The 12,158-nt window shown below is 35.4% G+C and overlaps 1 protein-coding gene across 1 annotated transcript in view; it reads right to left on the bottom strand.

Moving 5' to 3' along the window:
• Positions 1 to 12,158, bottom strand: part of LOC125227767 — a 50,397-nt gene that overhangs the window by 21,101 nt on the left and 17,138 nt on the right. Inside the window, exon 3 of the mRNA XM_048132093.1 lies at positions 6,251 to 6,407. Coding sequence (XP_047988050.1) covers positions 6,251 to 6,407 — 157 coding nt within the window. The remainder of the gene's footprint in view (positions 1 to 6,250; positions 6,408 to 12,158) is intronic.

Here is a 12,158-nt window from a genome sequence, read left to right on the forward strand (position 1 = left end):
AAGCTACATTGACGTAGTTGGTCGGGAAACGGTGTTCTATCTACTTTTTATATCTGATTCTGTATGACCCGTGCTCGTATTAGACTGTTTATTTATATCCAAATTCCAAGTACTTGTTAACTACACAAGCGTATAAAACAACTGAAATAGGACAAAAACGAGTTTTGTACAAAAAAATTACTTGTTATTTTAACTATAATACTTATCGTATCAGTATAGTAGAAAGGAAGGCAGAAGACCGACACATGAAAGTTGCTCCACCGACAAGAGTACAACTCTTAAATGAATGATGATGATGATTGTATTTGAACCTACATCAAAAAAATACAGGACAGTGTAGACATACCTTGTCATATTGTAACTAACTACCAATTTTCAGAGCTATCTAGCTAGTCTTTTATAATGAGAGCGTAACTACATTTGTATGGAGAATCGTTCTTTTAGACTCTTAGATACTTAAGTTTCAACTTAATTTATTCATGAATAACCAGGATCGGTCCTAAAGTAAATGATGACACAAAACCAATTTACATTGTTACGCAAGCTAACCGTCCCTGTGTAAATATATACTTACTGAATATCTGAATATTGATCACGTTTATCATTAAATTAATGAAATATCCTGTTAGTAGATTTCTAATATTACTCAATAGAAAAGCCAGTTAAGGTTATATTATTTGTACGTCTTGTTCAATAACCGTGTACCTATTGCTTTAAATAATTAATTAGTCTTTGGTTAGAAACATGGCACCGATTCTAAATAATATGTATTTGTGCATTTCCCTTGTTGGTCTAGTTAATTAATTATAAAAACTCCAATAATATTTTATATTTATTTTACTTTTATTAAAAATTCATGCAGTTTTGATGCACTTAGCTAGTTACTATTTTAAGAAGATATATTTCAAGTGTATTTTAAAATGTATTTTTTTACGTGGAAGCTTGATCATAATCAGACGTCTTGCTTCACGAGTGTATTATTTATTATTATTTTCTTAATGACAGAATAATAATTATCTTAAAAATCTGGCCTTGATCTTTAGCAACGCCCCTACCAAAGCTAGTAAAGGGTCTGCCCTTCAGTCCCCTGGGCGGGCAATAAAAATATTTCTCAACAATGTTTATGGGTTATTGTGCACAGGCCTGCTAGTTAGCTGTCATTAACTCCAAGTATAATGCGCATGACTTCCTCCCACTGCTTTGTCGCACCGACATAAATACACATCCAAATTATACTTACGAAACTTGCCAAGGATTAATGACAAGTGTAATATTAGACCATTATATTAACCACGTATTAATGGATGCATTAATAATCCCACTCATAAAAAACCTACACACAAGGTATTAAGCAGTTTTTACCACGTTTTATGAAGGTTCTTTTTAATTTTTTAAACCCTATGCTATCTTGCATTTATCCCCAAGAGCACAATAAAATTATTATATTAATTTGAATTTTTAACATTCCACTTCGCTAGTAACCGCCTAATAAATTTTGGAATATTTTTCTCGGATATAACGCAAGTACTTTTTTTCCTATAAAACACAACCTTTGTTACCTTAAAAATCGTTTTGCCAACAAAAAAATAGTACATATCGACGCCTTATGCAAATCAACCCGTCACTCAGCGTATTTCTACGTAACCTCTGTAATCAGATAACTATGGTTGCTGACGAGTTGTGACCATTCTTTATAGGCCGACAAACGTTACAGCACTCGTAATTGTTCACTGGCATTAGCCAAGCTATGATTAAAAGCTTTCATGCGCCGATAATCATTGTGTGTTTGATACCTGACGAACGAAATTTGGACACGATCACGACTTTTCGTAATAACTGTTACATATTACATAGAAAGGTGGTAACGTATACAATTGTTGCAATGCATGGTACCCTTATTCGAATTTTATTATTTTAACAGCAAAATATGACTACCATTGATATTAAACCAGTAATAGTACATTACTACAGAGGCCGGGACAAAGGGGGTTGCCGGCCGAAGACATATAGACGGCCGAGCGAAGCGAGGCCGGATAGGTCTGAGGCGGGGAACCCCATTTCCCGCCGAGGTATGTATAGTGCTTTTCTCAAACATGGTATGAAATAAATAAAGTCTACTGAAAATAGTAACTTTGGATGGTAGCGCAAAAATAATCGAATTTTCGTTCCCCTTTGGTACCCCGTATACGCTTATAAAAAAACAAAAAGTAAAAAAAAAATCAAAAAAAAAACGAAAAAAATTTTTTTTGTATGAAAACGCACCCAAAATCAAATATTGTCTAGGGCCCGTACCAGTTGCAGTCGGCACGTCTATAAAGCCCCTTATAGTTTTTTTTTTAATTGGCTAAATACCTGGAATGTTATGTCACAATTATCTGTGTTTGGAAATTAAAAACTACGGAACCCTAAAAAAAGAAGACTTTGCCGGCCTTGGCCTGCAAGGTTTGTATGAAATTCCATTATCTATCAATCGTGCTAGCCGCAACGTCATACTTCGCTGCCAATTATAAGGCACATAACATCAATATTTCATACCATGTTTGAGAAAAATACAATAAGGGACAGTTAACAGTAATAATAGTAATTTCCGTAGAACCATGACATAGACATTGACACTGAAAACGTAATTATTAAACTTTCGTCATACAGTGGTACATACAAGTACATCAACCCGTAGTATAATTATCTATGTAGATTTTGGTTTACCTACCGACAATTTGCTTCAACTGTTCAACATTTTTAGTTTGTGTCTAATTCAATAAAATTTGCTATACTTAAGATGTTATCACTATGTATTATAAATACGTTTAAAGCATGACTATATGTATATCGTTGCAACTATATACATAAGTAGTTATTTCTAAAATATCTACAATTTTTATATCACTTACAAGAACGAATGATTATTTTGTCACATCTGACAATATAATTATAAGTTGACCATTATTAAATTCCAGTTAGGTACTCAGCTATGAAGTCGCCTTAATCGGAGTTTAAGTATAGTAATTTGGCCAGTGTAAAATGGCAATCAACTTGGACTAAGGTAAATTATATTTTGTAACACCCGCTATGATAACCATCGAAGTGCAATTGTTTTCATAACAGCCAGGGGCGATGCAGTGCTCTATGTCTTGATTAAAACACTATTTGCAACACCAACACAACTGTCATATAAAATTAAGCTATTATCTAATTAAATATTGGCAAACGAATAAGTTCTGTCTAGTTTTATGCGACTGATCTAAGTAAATTGTTAAGTCATAGAAAAAGATTGCATAACGTGGTCGATCAAATGATTTACTTAAGTGTTATTTAGTGTTATTATTGTTATTAACTATCAAATATTACACATACAGATAATTAGTAATATCTCGCTCATACTACTAAGAGACTAGCCTGTTCTGTAAATGGGAATATACCCTAAACTAGTATTTTGAGAATAGGTGTTGGTTATAATATATATTATTAATTCTAAAACAAGCCATACAAATCACTAACACGAGAACAGAATTGTAACTCAATTAGAAGAGATTTAGAAGTCGACAATTTTGGGATGATGAATTCCAAGCCATCAAACTTATACACGAGTGTATAATATTCCTAAATATTTTTATACCATTATTTATTACACAGAAATCTCATCTGTATCTCCACAAAATTAATATCATTAATCCATTAACAATTACAATGATAAATATATTCCAATCCAAATATACTTACGAGGCAAGGGCACTTGCACCATCCGCCTCGCGCTTGAATGATTGCTTCGAGTCAACAGCCGTTTAAGACAAACCGCGATGATAAGGAAATGTCAAGTCCACTAAGCTACAGTAACTCAACTCATTACTAAGCCCTTTAGCATTGTGCAACTTGACCAAGTGAGCTTATGTAGCTTTTAACTTTACTAACATGTTAGCTTCCCATTGCATTTCAGGCAGCTTTTATAGATAGCATAGCTTTTAACTATACTCAGTTAGGGCAGATAGCCAGTGATCTCATTTTAATTTATATATGTATTTTCATTTATCAATTACTTACTGGTTCTATTACCAACTAGTCACATGGTTAGTCAGGTACAGTCAAGATAGTAAATAGTGAAAATTACGTCAGCAAACGTGATATTAAAAATAGTAAAATGGTTTGCTACAAGTCCAGCCACCGTCGAAGTGGCTCATACTATGTTTCTTTTTCGTTAAGACACACCATTAAAGAAGTAAAGTTTTTTTGAAACACTTTTATATCTGATTGTACTTCCCGTCTAAGTGCATTTGCATGTCTATCAAGTAGGTAGTCTCTTTAATGAACCTAAACTCATTATGTTTGTGTTTTCCCTCAAGGAATTTCGTTTGCAGCCTACCATCATCATCATTGATGACAGTGTCACGGTAACTTATTTGGATATACTCCAAATTTAAAATTTAATTAAGACGATACGGTAGGGGTCAATTCTCCATACAAACGCTCTCGGCTATTTCCTCCCTGGTTTTTGAAGATAGAGCAATGATTTTTTCAACACAGATTGTTATCATTTTTATCTGTGTCGGACCGTTCTGATTTTTTTTTATATTCTTCTTTTTAAAGACTAGAGCCAATCAAAAATGTCCAAAAACGGCCTTTTTCATTGTGGCGCAAAAAAAGGTGTGCTATTCAAGATTGGTAACAATTAGCCAAAAAAGCTAAACGGTCCGACACAGATTATTTCATTGTTATTCAGATTCTTAAATTTCGTTCCGATTGAGTAAGTTTTGAAGGAGAAAAGAGTCGAGAGCGGAACCTCGATTTTAAAGATTTTTTTGAAATATCTTTTGACTGAGTTGTTCTTAATGGACAATTTTTTTTCGATAAATCTAGTTAATAACACTTGTATATTTAACTAAAATTCCCAAGTTGAAAGGGGGGCTGCTTTCCATTTTAGCATTTTCGCTACCGTATCCTCTTAACATGGGTAGGTAGATTATTTAAGTAACACAGGTAGTTGAAACATAAACTACAGAGTAAAGCCGATTAAAATTGTGCAAAAACTTAAAGTTGCCATAAGCAACTTCAGCGTCGATATACCTAGTGATTAAGTGTTTATAGTGCTATAAGCATTATATTTTCATAGTAATTTGACATTTACGATAGCACTTGATTTTTAATTGTAGGTCAATTAGTTTCTACTTACTTTGAAATACAAACTATTGAGTTGGTCATGACGAGTAGGTAGGTTCTAAGGTTGGCTTGCGTTTAAACCAGTTAAACCTACCGCCAACAGATTCTGTATCTTATTTAATGTCATTATTTATTTCGCACTAAGGCTTAACTAGGTAAGATTTTTATTGTCATATAAAACAATCAAATTAAAAATATATCTATACAAAAGACACTGAACATAACCTACTTACAAAATAAAACTTAAAATAATGAACTAAAACTACCTAAAAATAAAACTTAACGTAATAAACTAAAACTACCTAAAAATAAAACTTAAAATAATAAATCTTGCCCGCGTGGCAAGGTACCCATCACGCAAGCAGCATTCCCGCGCTGTATTGCGATTGCAATCCTTTGCGCGAGAAAACTGCCCGCGCAAGGGTCCCCCGTTGACTCTCTCAACCGCCTGCCCAGCTCTCTGCAGAGCCCGCGCGCACCGCCGCCCCACGGACCGAGTGTCTCGACACCAAAAGCTACAAATTCGTAGTTGGTGCCGAGACAGCTATATTTAGGCTTAACTTGTGTGTTGTTGTAACCATTTGGTCAAACTTGTCACTTAAAATGATTTTAAATACGCTGACATTCGTTAGATATGGAGTTCCATAGATTAACATTTTGATATTTGTAACTGATCGGTGACTAGATTTAGGCGCGGCAAATATTGCTACAACGCGAAAATGCACGCAATTATTTTCATTGGTAATTTTACTAATTGTGTACCGATAAACTGCCGAATGCGAGTTTGAATCATATTTAATTGACCTAATAACGAAGCTCTACCTTCAGCTCATATAAGCAATGAGTAAATTGCAAGCAAAGTACTAAATGTTCAAAACATTTTTAGACCCCGTCCCGTTTTAATTTTTTTAGGTCTCGTGTGGTAAAGCGAGAAATAGAGACGGATTTGTCCGTCGGGTACCCGTCCGCGGACAAATCTGTGTCTATTAGTCTATTTCTCGCCACACACGGACGGAAGTACCCGCCGGGCACATCTGCCGGGCAGATCCGACGGGCAAATCTATTCTATTCCAGTGTGTTACGCCCACTGGCGACTTACCGGTGTTCGCCCTAGGGTCCCTCGCGCCGGCGGCCGACAGCGAGTTGAGCAGCGGCCCGCCAAAATTGGTAGGCGCGAAGCTATCGCTGTAGTCCAAGCCATAGTCTATGCTGTACTGCGCCGTCGTCAGCGCGACGCACGCGCACACCACCAGTGCCTGAAATAGCATTACTCATTTTACTTATTTATTTATTTAAATTTTATTGCACAGTAAACAAAATATAAAGGGCGAATTTTATGCTAAAGGGCATTCTCTGCCAGCTAGCCTTAGTCCTTTTTCACATTATACGATCCGATATCGGATGTCGGAAGTATTTCAATAAAAAAAATTCCAAGATGGCGCCTGTAATGTATGGGATATCGGTCCGACATCCGATATCGGATCGGATAATGTGAAAAGGCACTTAGGGCCAAATAAATCAATTGACCTAACTCCATAAAATTTAGTCATAGTTATCATAATTTTTTGAACTCAAACGATCAAGTTTGCCCTAGTTTGGCCTAGTGGATAGTGACCCTGCCTATCAGAAATATGTCGTTGGTCTTGGGTACGAATCCCAGTAAGAGCATATGTATGATGAGCAGAGTAGGTATTTGTTCCTGCATTATGAATGTTTTTTATGTATTTGAGTATTTATACATTATATATTGTATTATATCGTTATCTGAGTAGTGAATGCCCAAAACACAAGCATTTTTACCGTGGAACTCAGACAATATGTTTAATAATGTAAAACAAATTACATGAGTAGTATTTAAAATGTAGTAAATCAGATAATTATTTACTAGTTATCCACCGAATCAATAACATACCGTATTATTATAAGCTTGAATATGAGCAAATTCCTATTCTTCATACGAGTAGGTATGTAGTAATATGCGATTTCTATTTTAAGTCATGAATTAGGCTGACCAATATGATGTTTAATTGCCACACCTACCTAATTAAATTTACTCAATCGAATACTAAAATAGTTTTCGATTAATGCCGACACACAAACTCACTACCGTTAACAAAGGATACGATTAATTTTACTATCCAGTATGTTATAATTAAATCTGATTAACACGAGGACGATTTCTGATAGCAGTTATGAAGGTTGAAGTGGTAAAAGAACGTACCTAATCAAATTAAATGTAAATGGTCGTAAACAAATGAAACGTGAACTTGACAAGCCTTTAATTAAATGGTTCCTATAAATTAGATTCGTTTCTAATTACTTATGGGTGACACTGATTTAAACTTTCACGATTATTACACATCATTATTTTTAAAATCGGGACTTAATCGCGTATAACTACATATTAAACTGACCTCCAACGTTTCAAGGACGGCGTTGTCCCCGTGGTCTCGGAGAAGACTGGCTTGAAATGACATCAACACCTTCTGACAGCCGCGCGAGTTTATCGAACTACCCGCACTTGGTTTTGATTATCAACTTGAACTGTTTGCGCACTAGGGATGTTACTTTGTCGACATACAACATTGACGATATTTGATTTAACGACTGTCGATATTATTTTCGGCTTACATTTATTAATGACAGGATTCCATGTGGATGAGATCCTAAAACCTTCGTCCCGATTGAAATTGCGATGTTTTTTGATTTCAATGGCTTCACGCACTTTTCTACTGTAGAAATGGCGTTCCGTGGCGCGCATTATACGCGATTAAGTCCCGATTTTAAAAATACTTATGGGTGCATCTAAAATAAAAGGTGTTACAACATCGTTAAAGTGTTAAACTCAGTGATCGCTTACCATCAGGCGACCTGTCTGCTCGTTTGCCTCCTATACCATAAAACAAAACTTACTCGCTTCTCACGCTAATATGCCCGTTATTGGTTGAAAGCGTAACGTTACGATTATTCGACAATCGTTTATTTCTATCATAACGTCTGAATCGATTGGTATAGTAATCACGGCTGGTGGTCTTCCGCGGCCTTACTCCACATACCTACATACTTTCAAATACAGCGGTAATGGCCGATAAGGCAACCAAACCTTTAGTATATTAATATTCATACAAGCAATAGCGAATGCGAATAGTTTTGTAAGACCGTTGTTGAGAATGAGTATATTGAGTATTTCCGTTTTCGGTCAGCGGCCTGATACCGACCTAATGTTACTTGGAGAACATTAAAAAATGAATAATTTGTAAAATTCCTGCGTTGGTGTCAATGCAATATTCAAAACAGTTGCAATCCGATGTTTGGTAATCCAGACCTGATCCGGGTGAGGAATCCAGTATGAATGTGGGCTGCACGCCTTTTCTTGACCAACCCAAATCTCTTGTTAGGCAACTAAATTAAACAATGTAGTTTTAACATAAAGAACATGTAGCTGATTAATGATCTATCGACGCCCTGGGAGGTCTTACAACATATTTGTTTAATTAATTAAAGTGATAAAAACTATTCAGATCGTTATATACTTTTATGTTTCCCTATCTTGCAAAAAAGCTTAATATAATTAAGTCGTTTTTTGTACAACTATTGTAAGTTTTTGCGAATAGTTTTTTTTGGATAAATATTACCAACGTGTACATTTTTTCATTTACAAAACTATACTAAGTACCTCTCATTGATATCTTGTCCTTCTGGAACTATGTTTGTTCCCATATCCTTTCACTTTTTCAGCAGTCGAACTAACCACACATCCCGCCAATAAGTTTCACACACGAGTGAAACCGCGGAAATATTACGTAAAGAACCTGTTCACATGTCGGACTGGTTTGGACCAAAACAAGTGTCTGAACTTGAGCTGACCTCGGCTGGGGTCTGCGCGGCATATGTATGAACCCTGGCTCGACTGATATGAGCACGTGCGTGCATGCACAGTGCACACGGGCGATTTCCTTCATAGCAAACGAGGAATTGACATATTTCTGTGCATACTGTGAGTCATTAAATCATTGCCTATGTGAGCATTTTCAGAATTTGGGTCCCCCCCCAATTAGCAAAAGTTGTTAACAAAAATTAACTCGCTGTCAGTTTTGTGACGACAATTAAGCATAAAATCTGTGTAAAAATTTACTTTTTTCACATTCTGAATGTAGATTATCGCTTAAAGTTTATGTAATTAACGCAAAAACAATATTTTTATTGAAATTTGCTTAATTATCGTCACAAAACTGACAGTGAGTTAATTTTTGTTAACAACTTTCGCTAATTGGGGGGTCCCAAATTCTGAAAATGCCCATGTTCAATTATTTTTAACAATTTAGATAATTTAAGAAGTGATAATTAATTTACAAGCCCTGAAAGTTGACAACATTAGGTTAAATTAAGAGGTTGAAATGTTGATCTTTTCTTTCAATTGATATTTAAATTAGATTCTTAATTTGACTGCATTGTTCAAAAAACTGCAGACTGTATTCATTTAGAAAATAAAATTAATAATCGTTTCTAAGAAATATTCTGAAAACCTTTGAGATAAAACGATCCCATAGACTTTCAATTAAAGCGTTTACAAAACGTTAATGGCAAGTTCACGTGACTAGCAATTTGTCCTAGAGGTTTCGTAATAAGCCCTACATAAAGGCTTGGTACAAGCTCCGACACCGGCCGCCCGTCTGCGCATACGCAATTGATTTACTTATGCAAATCTCAATGCGGTTTTCATTTTTACACTTATAAATATCCATCGTACTGATAAATAACGGTGTTAATTGAGCAATGAGCGGAATCGTAAATCGAAAAAGATGTCTATTTATATTCTATGGCCCACTCTGAAAAGTTTGCAAGTCCTTGGGTGTCACGTAGGTACCTTGTGTGTATGTAGATTTTTATTTTTATACCACGTCGATGGCAAACAGGTATACAGCCCGCCTGATGGAAAGCGGTAGATTAAATGATTACTCAAAACATCTGAAGGTCTAGATTCTAGAAGCATGCCACTAAAGTAATCATACGTAACATGAGCCAGCAGAGGTTATGAGTTACAAGTTTTACGGATATAAATAACTTATTACATATAAAACAAATGTTTGCTTTCACATCAGCAGAAAATACAGAAATAAATCAAATAATGAATACTAAACGGGCAAGCTTTACTTTTAAATTAGGCTTTATGAAACACACTTTTACTTTTAAATTAGGCTTTATGAAACACAATGGTATCAAAATATTCCCATCATTCTATAGATGACAATGTTAATGTTTACTAATAATGGCAATCCCTCTGATTAATGCAAAAATTTTGCCGCGTCCAATATTATTGCTTGGACTAGCCAGTACCCGCAAATAAAATAGTTAACATACAACTTAGTAAATTCAATTAGCTTTATACACTATATTTAAAACAGGGTAGGTTATTAGCCCACGCCTGTGATCTGATAGTGTCGGAAAATCATTTCATAAATATTTCTCTATATTTATGGTCCGTGTTTAATTTGCGGCAGAAATATTGGGAAACCCTTTAAATATGCAACACGAGTTGGTAAGGTAAGTGCCGTCAAGTTTAAACCGTCTAGGAAGTTTAGCAAGGTATTGATGAAACTGCGGGGGCGATAAAACAGAACTGTAACAACAACTACTGCACAGTGGGAGTTTCAGATCAGTAGGATGCTTCAGGATTCTAAAATATGTACTATTACCCTGAATACTCGTTAAGTAGCAGAACAAATGACAACTAAAAGAAAAACTTAATGTGTTTTCTTTACACAGATTTGTGATAACAACCATAAATTAAATATAACAAGATCATTTTGACTTTATTCAAGGTCAAATTACTTTACCCACTAGTGGATAAAATGCGTTTTTACCCGCTGGTATTAAAGGACAAAACACGTGTTTCCCAGCTAGTGAGGGGAAAAACACATTAAGCAAGCCACGTTAAAACTGCAGTTGTGAAACTCCATTTGGTTCTAGCTAGAGCGCTACATCTCCTAGACATTACTCTTGGCTACCTTTCCGCTAACGCAACGAACCTCATACATATTTAAAACAATATAAACCATATTCTTGCATCGATCAAAGCTCGATCGTAATCATGCTCAGATTGTATCGATGTTAAATAAGTGAGTAGCATTCGCACAAGCCCACTGGGTAAAAGAGAGTAACTAAAGTTGTAAACCTTGTAATCTAGTAACTTAACTTAACTCTGAACCGAATTAAAACGATTTACTGACTTTCGACTGAAAACTTATTAGCTCTGATAAACTGATAGATGTCTTTGATATTTGCCAGTCGCTTTTCGGTAAAGGAAAACATCGTGAGGAAACCGGACTAATTCCAATAAGGTCTAGTTTACCCTTCGGGTTGGAAGGTCATCTATGGCAGTCGTTTTCGTAAAAACTAGTGCCTACGCCAAATCTTAGGATTAGTTGTCAAAGCGGACCCCAGGTTCCCATGAGCCGTGGCAAATGCCGGGATAACGCAAGGAGGATAATGAAACTGATAGATGTCTTAAGCTCAATGATCTGATTAATAATAAATAATAATATATACTTACGTCCAAATATTGTCTCATATTTAACTCATAATTATTATAGGATTTACGAATATTACATATACATAATTATTGCATATTGGCTTGTGTTAAAATTGCCACTTTGTTAAATACCTACGTGCCAGATATCTCAAATAGAACCTATTTAATTACCTACATTGCCTATTTAAATATTTTAATAGGTGAGTGAGTCACTCACCTATTAAGTCGATATAACGCTCGACGTGTTTCGCTCCATTTCCGAGGATTATTTTTAAATACGTCTGAGTCTCAAGGGAGTTTTATAGTTAAAACCTACATTGCCTTTTTGGATAAGGCATATCATCCAAATTTAGATATATTTGACTAGTGCGATACGGGGACAAAGATAAGATTAGTATCGCGCCTCAGAATGCAAAGTACATGTAAACTAGGAGTACAAGCTGCGAATCACGAGCGCGCGTGCACTGAAACCAAA

The sequence above is a fragment of the Leguminivora glycinivorella genome, chromosome 1 (genome assembly GCF_023078275.1).
Source record: "Leguminivora glycinivorella isolate SPB_JAAS2020 chromosome 1, LegGlyc_1.1, whole genome shotgun sequence".
Taxonomy (NCBI): domain Eukaryota; kingdom Metazoa; phylum Arthropoda; class Insecta; order Lepidoptera; family Tortricidae; genus Leguminivora; species Leguminivora glycinivorella.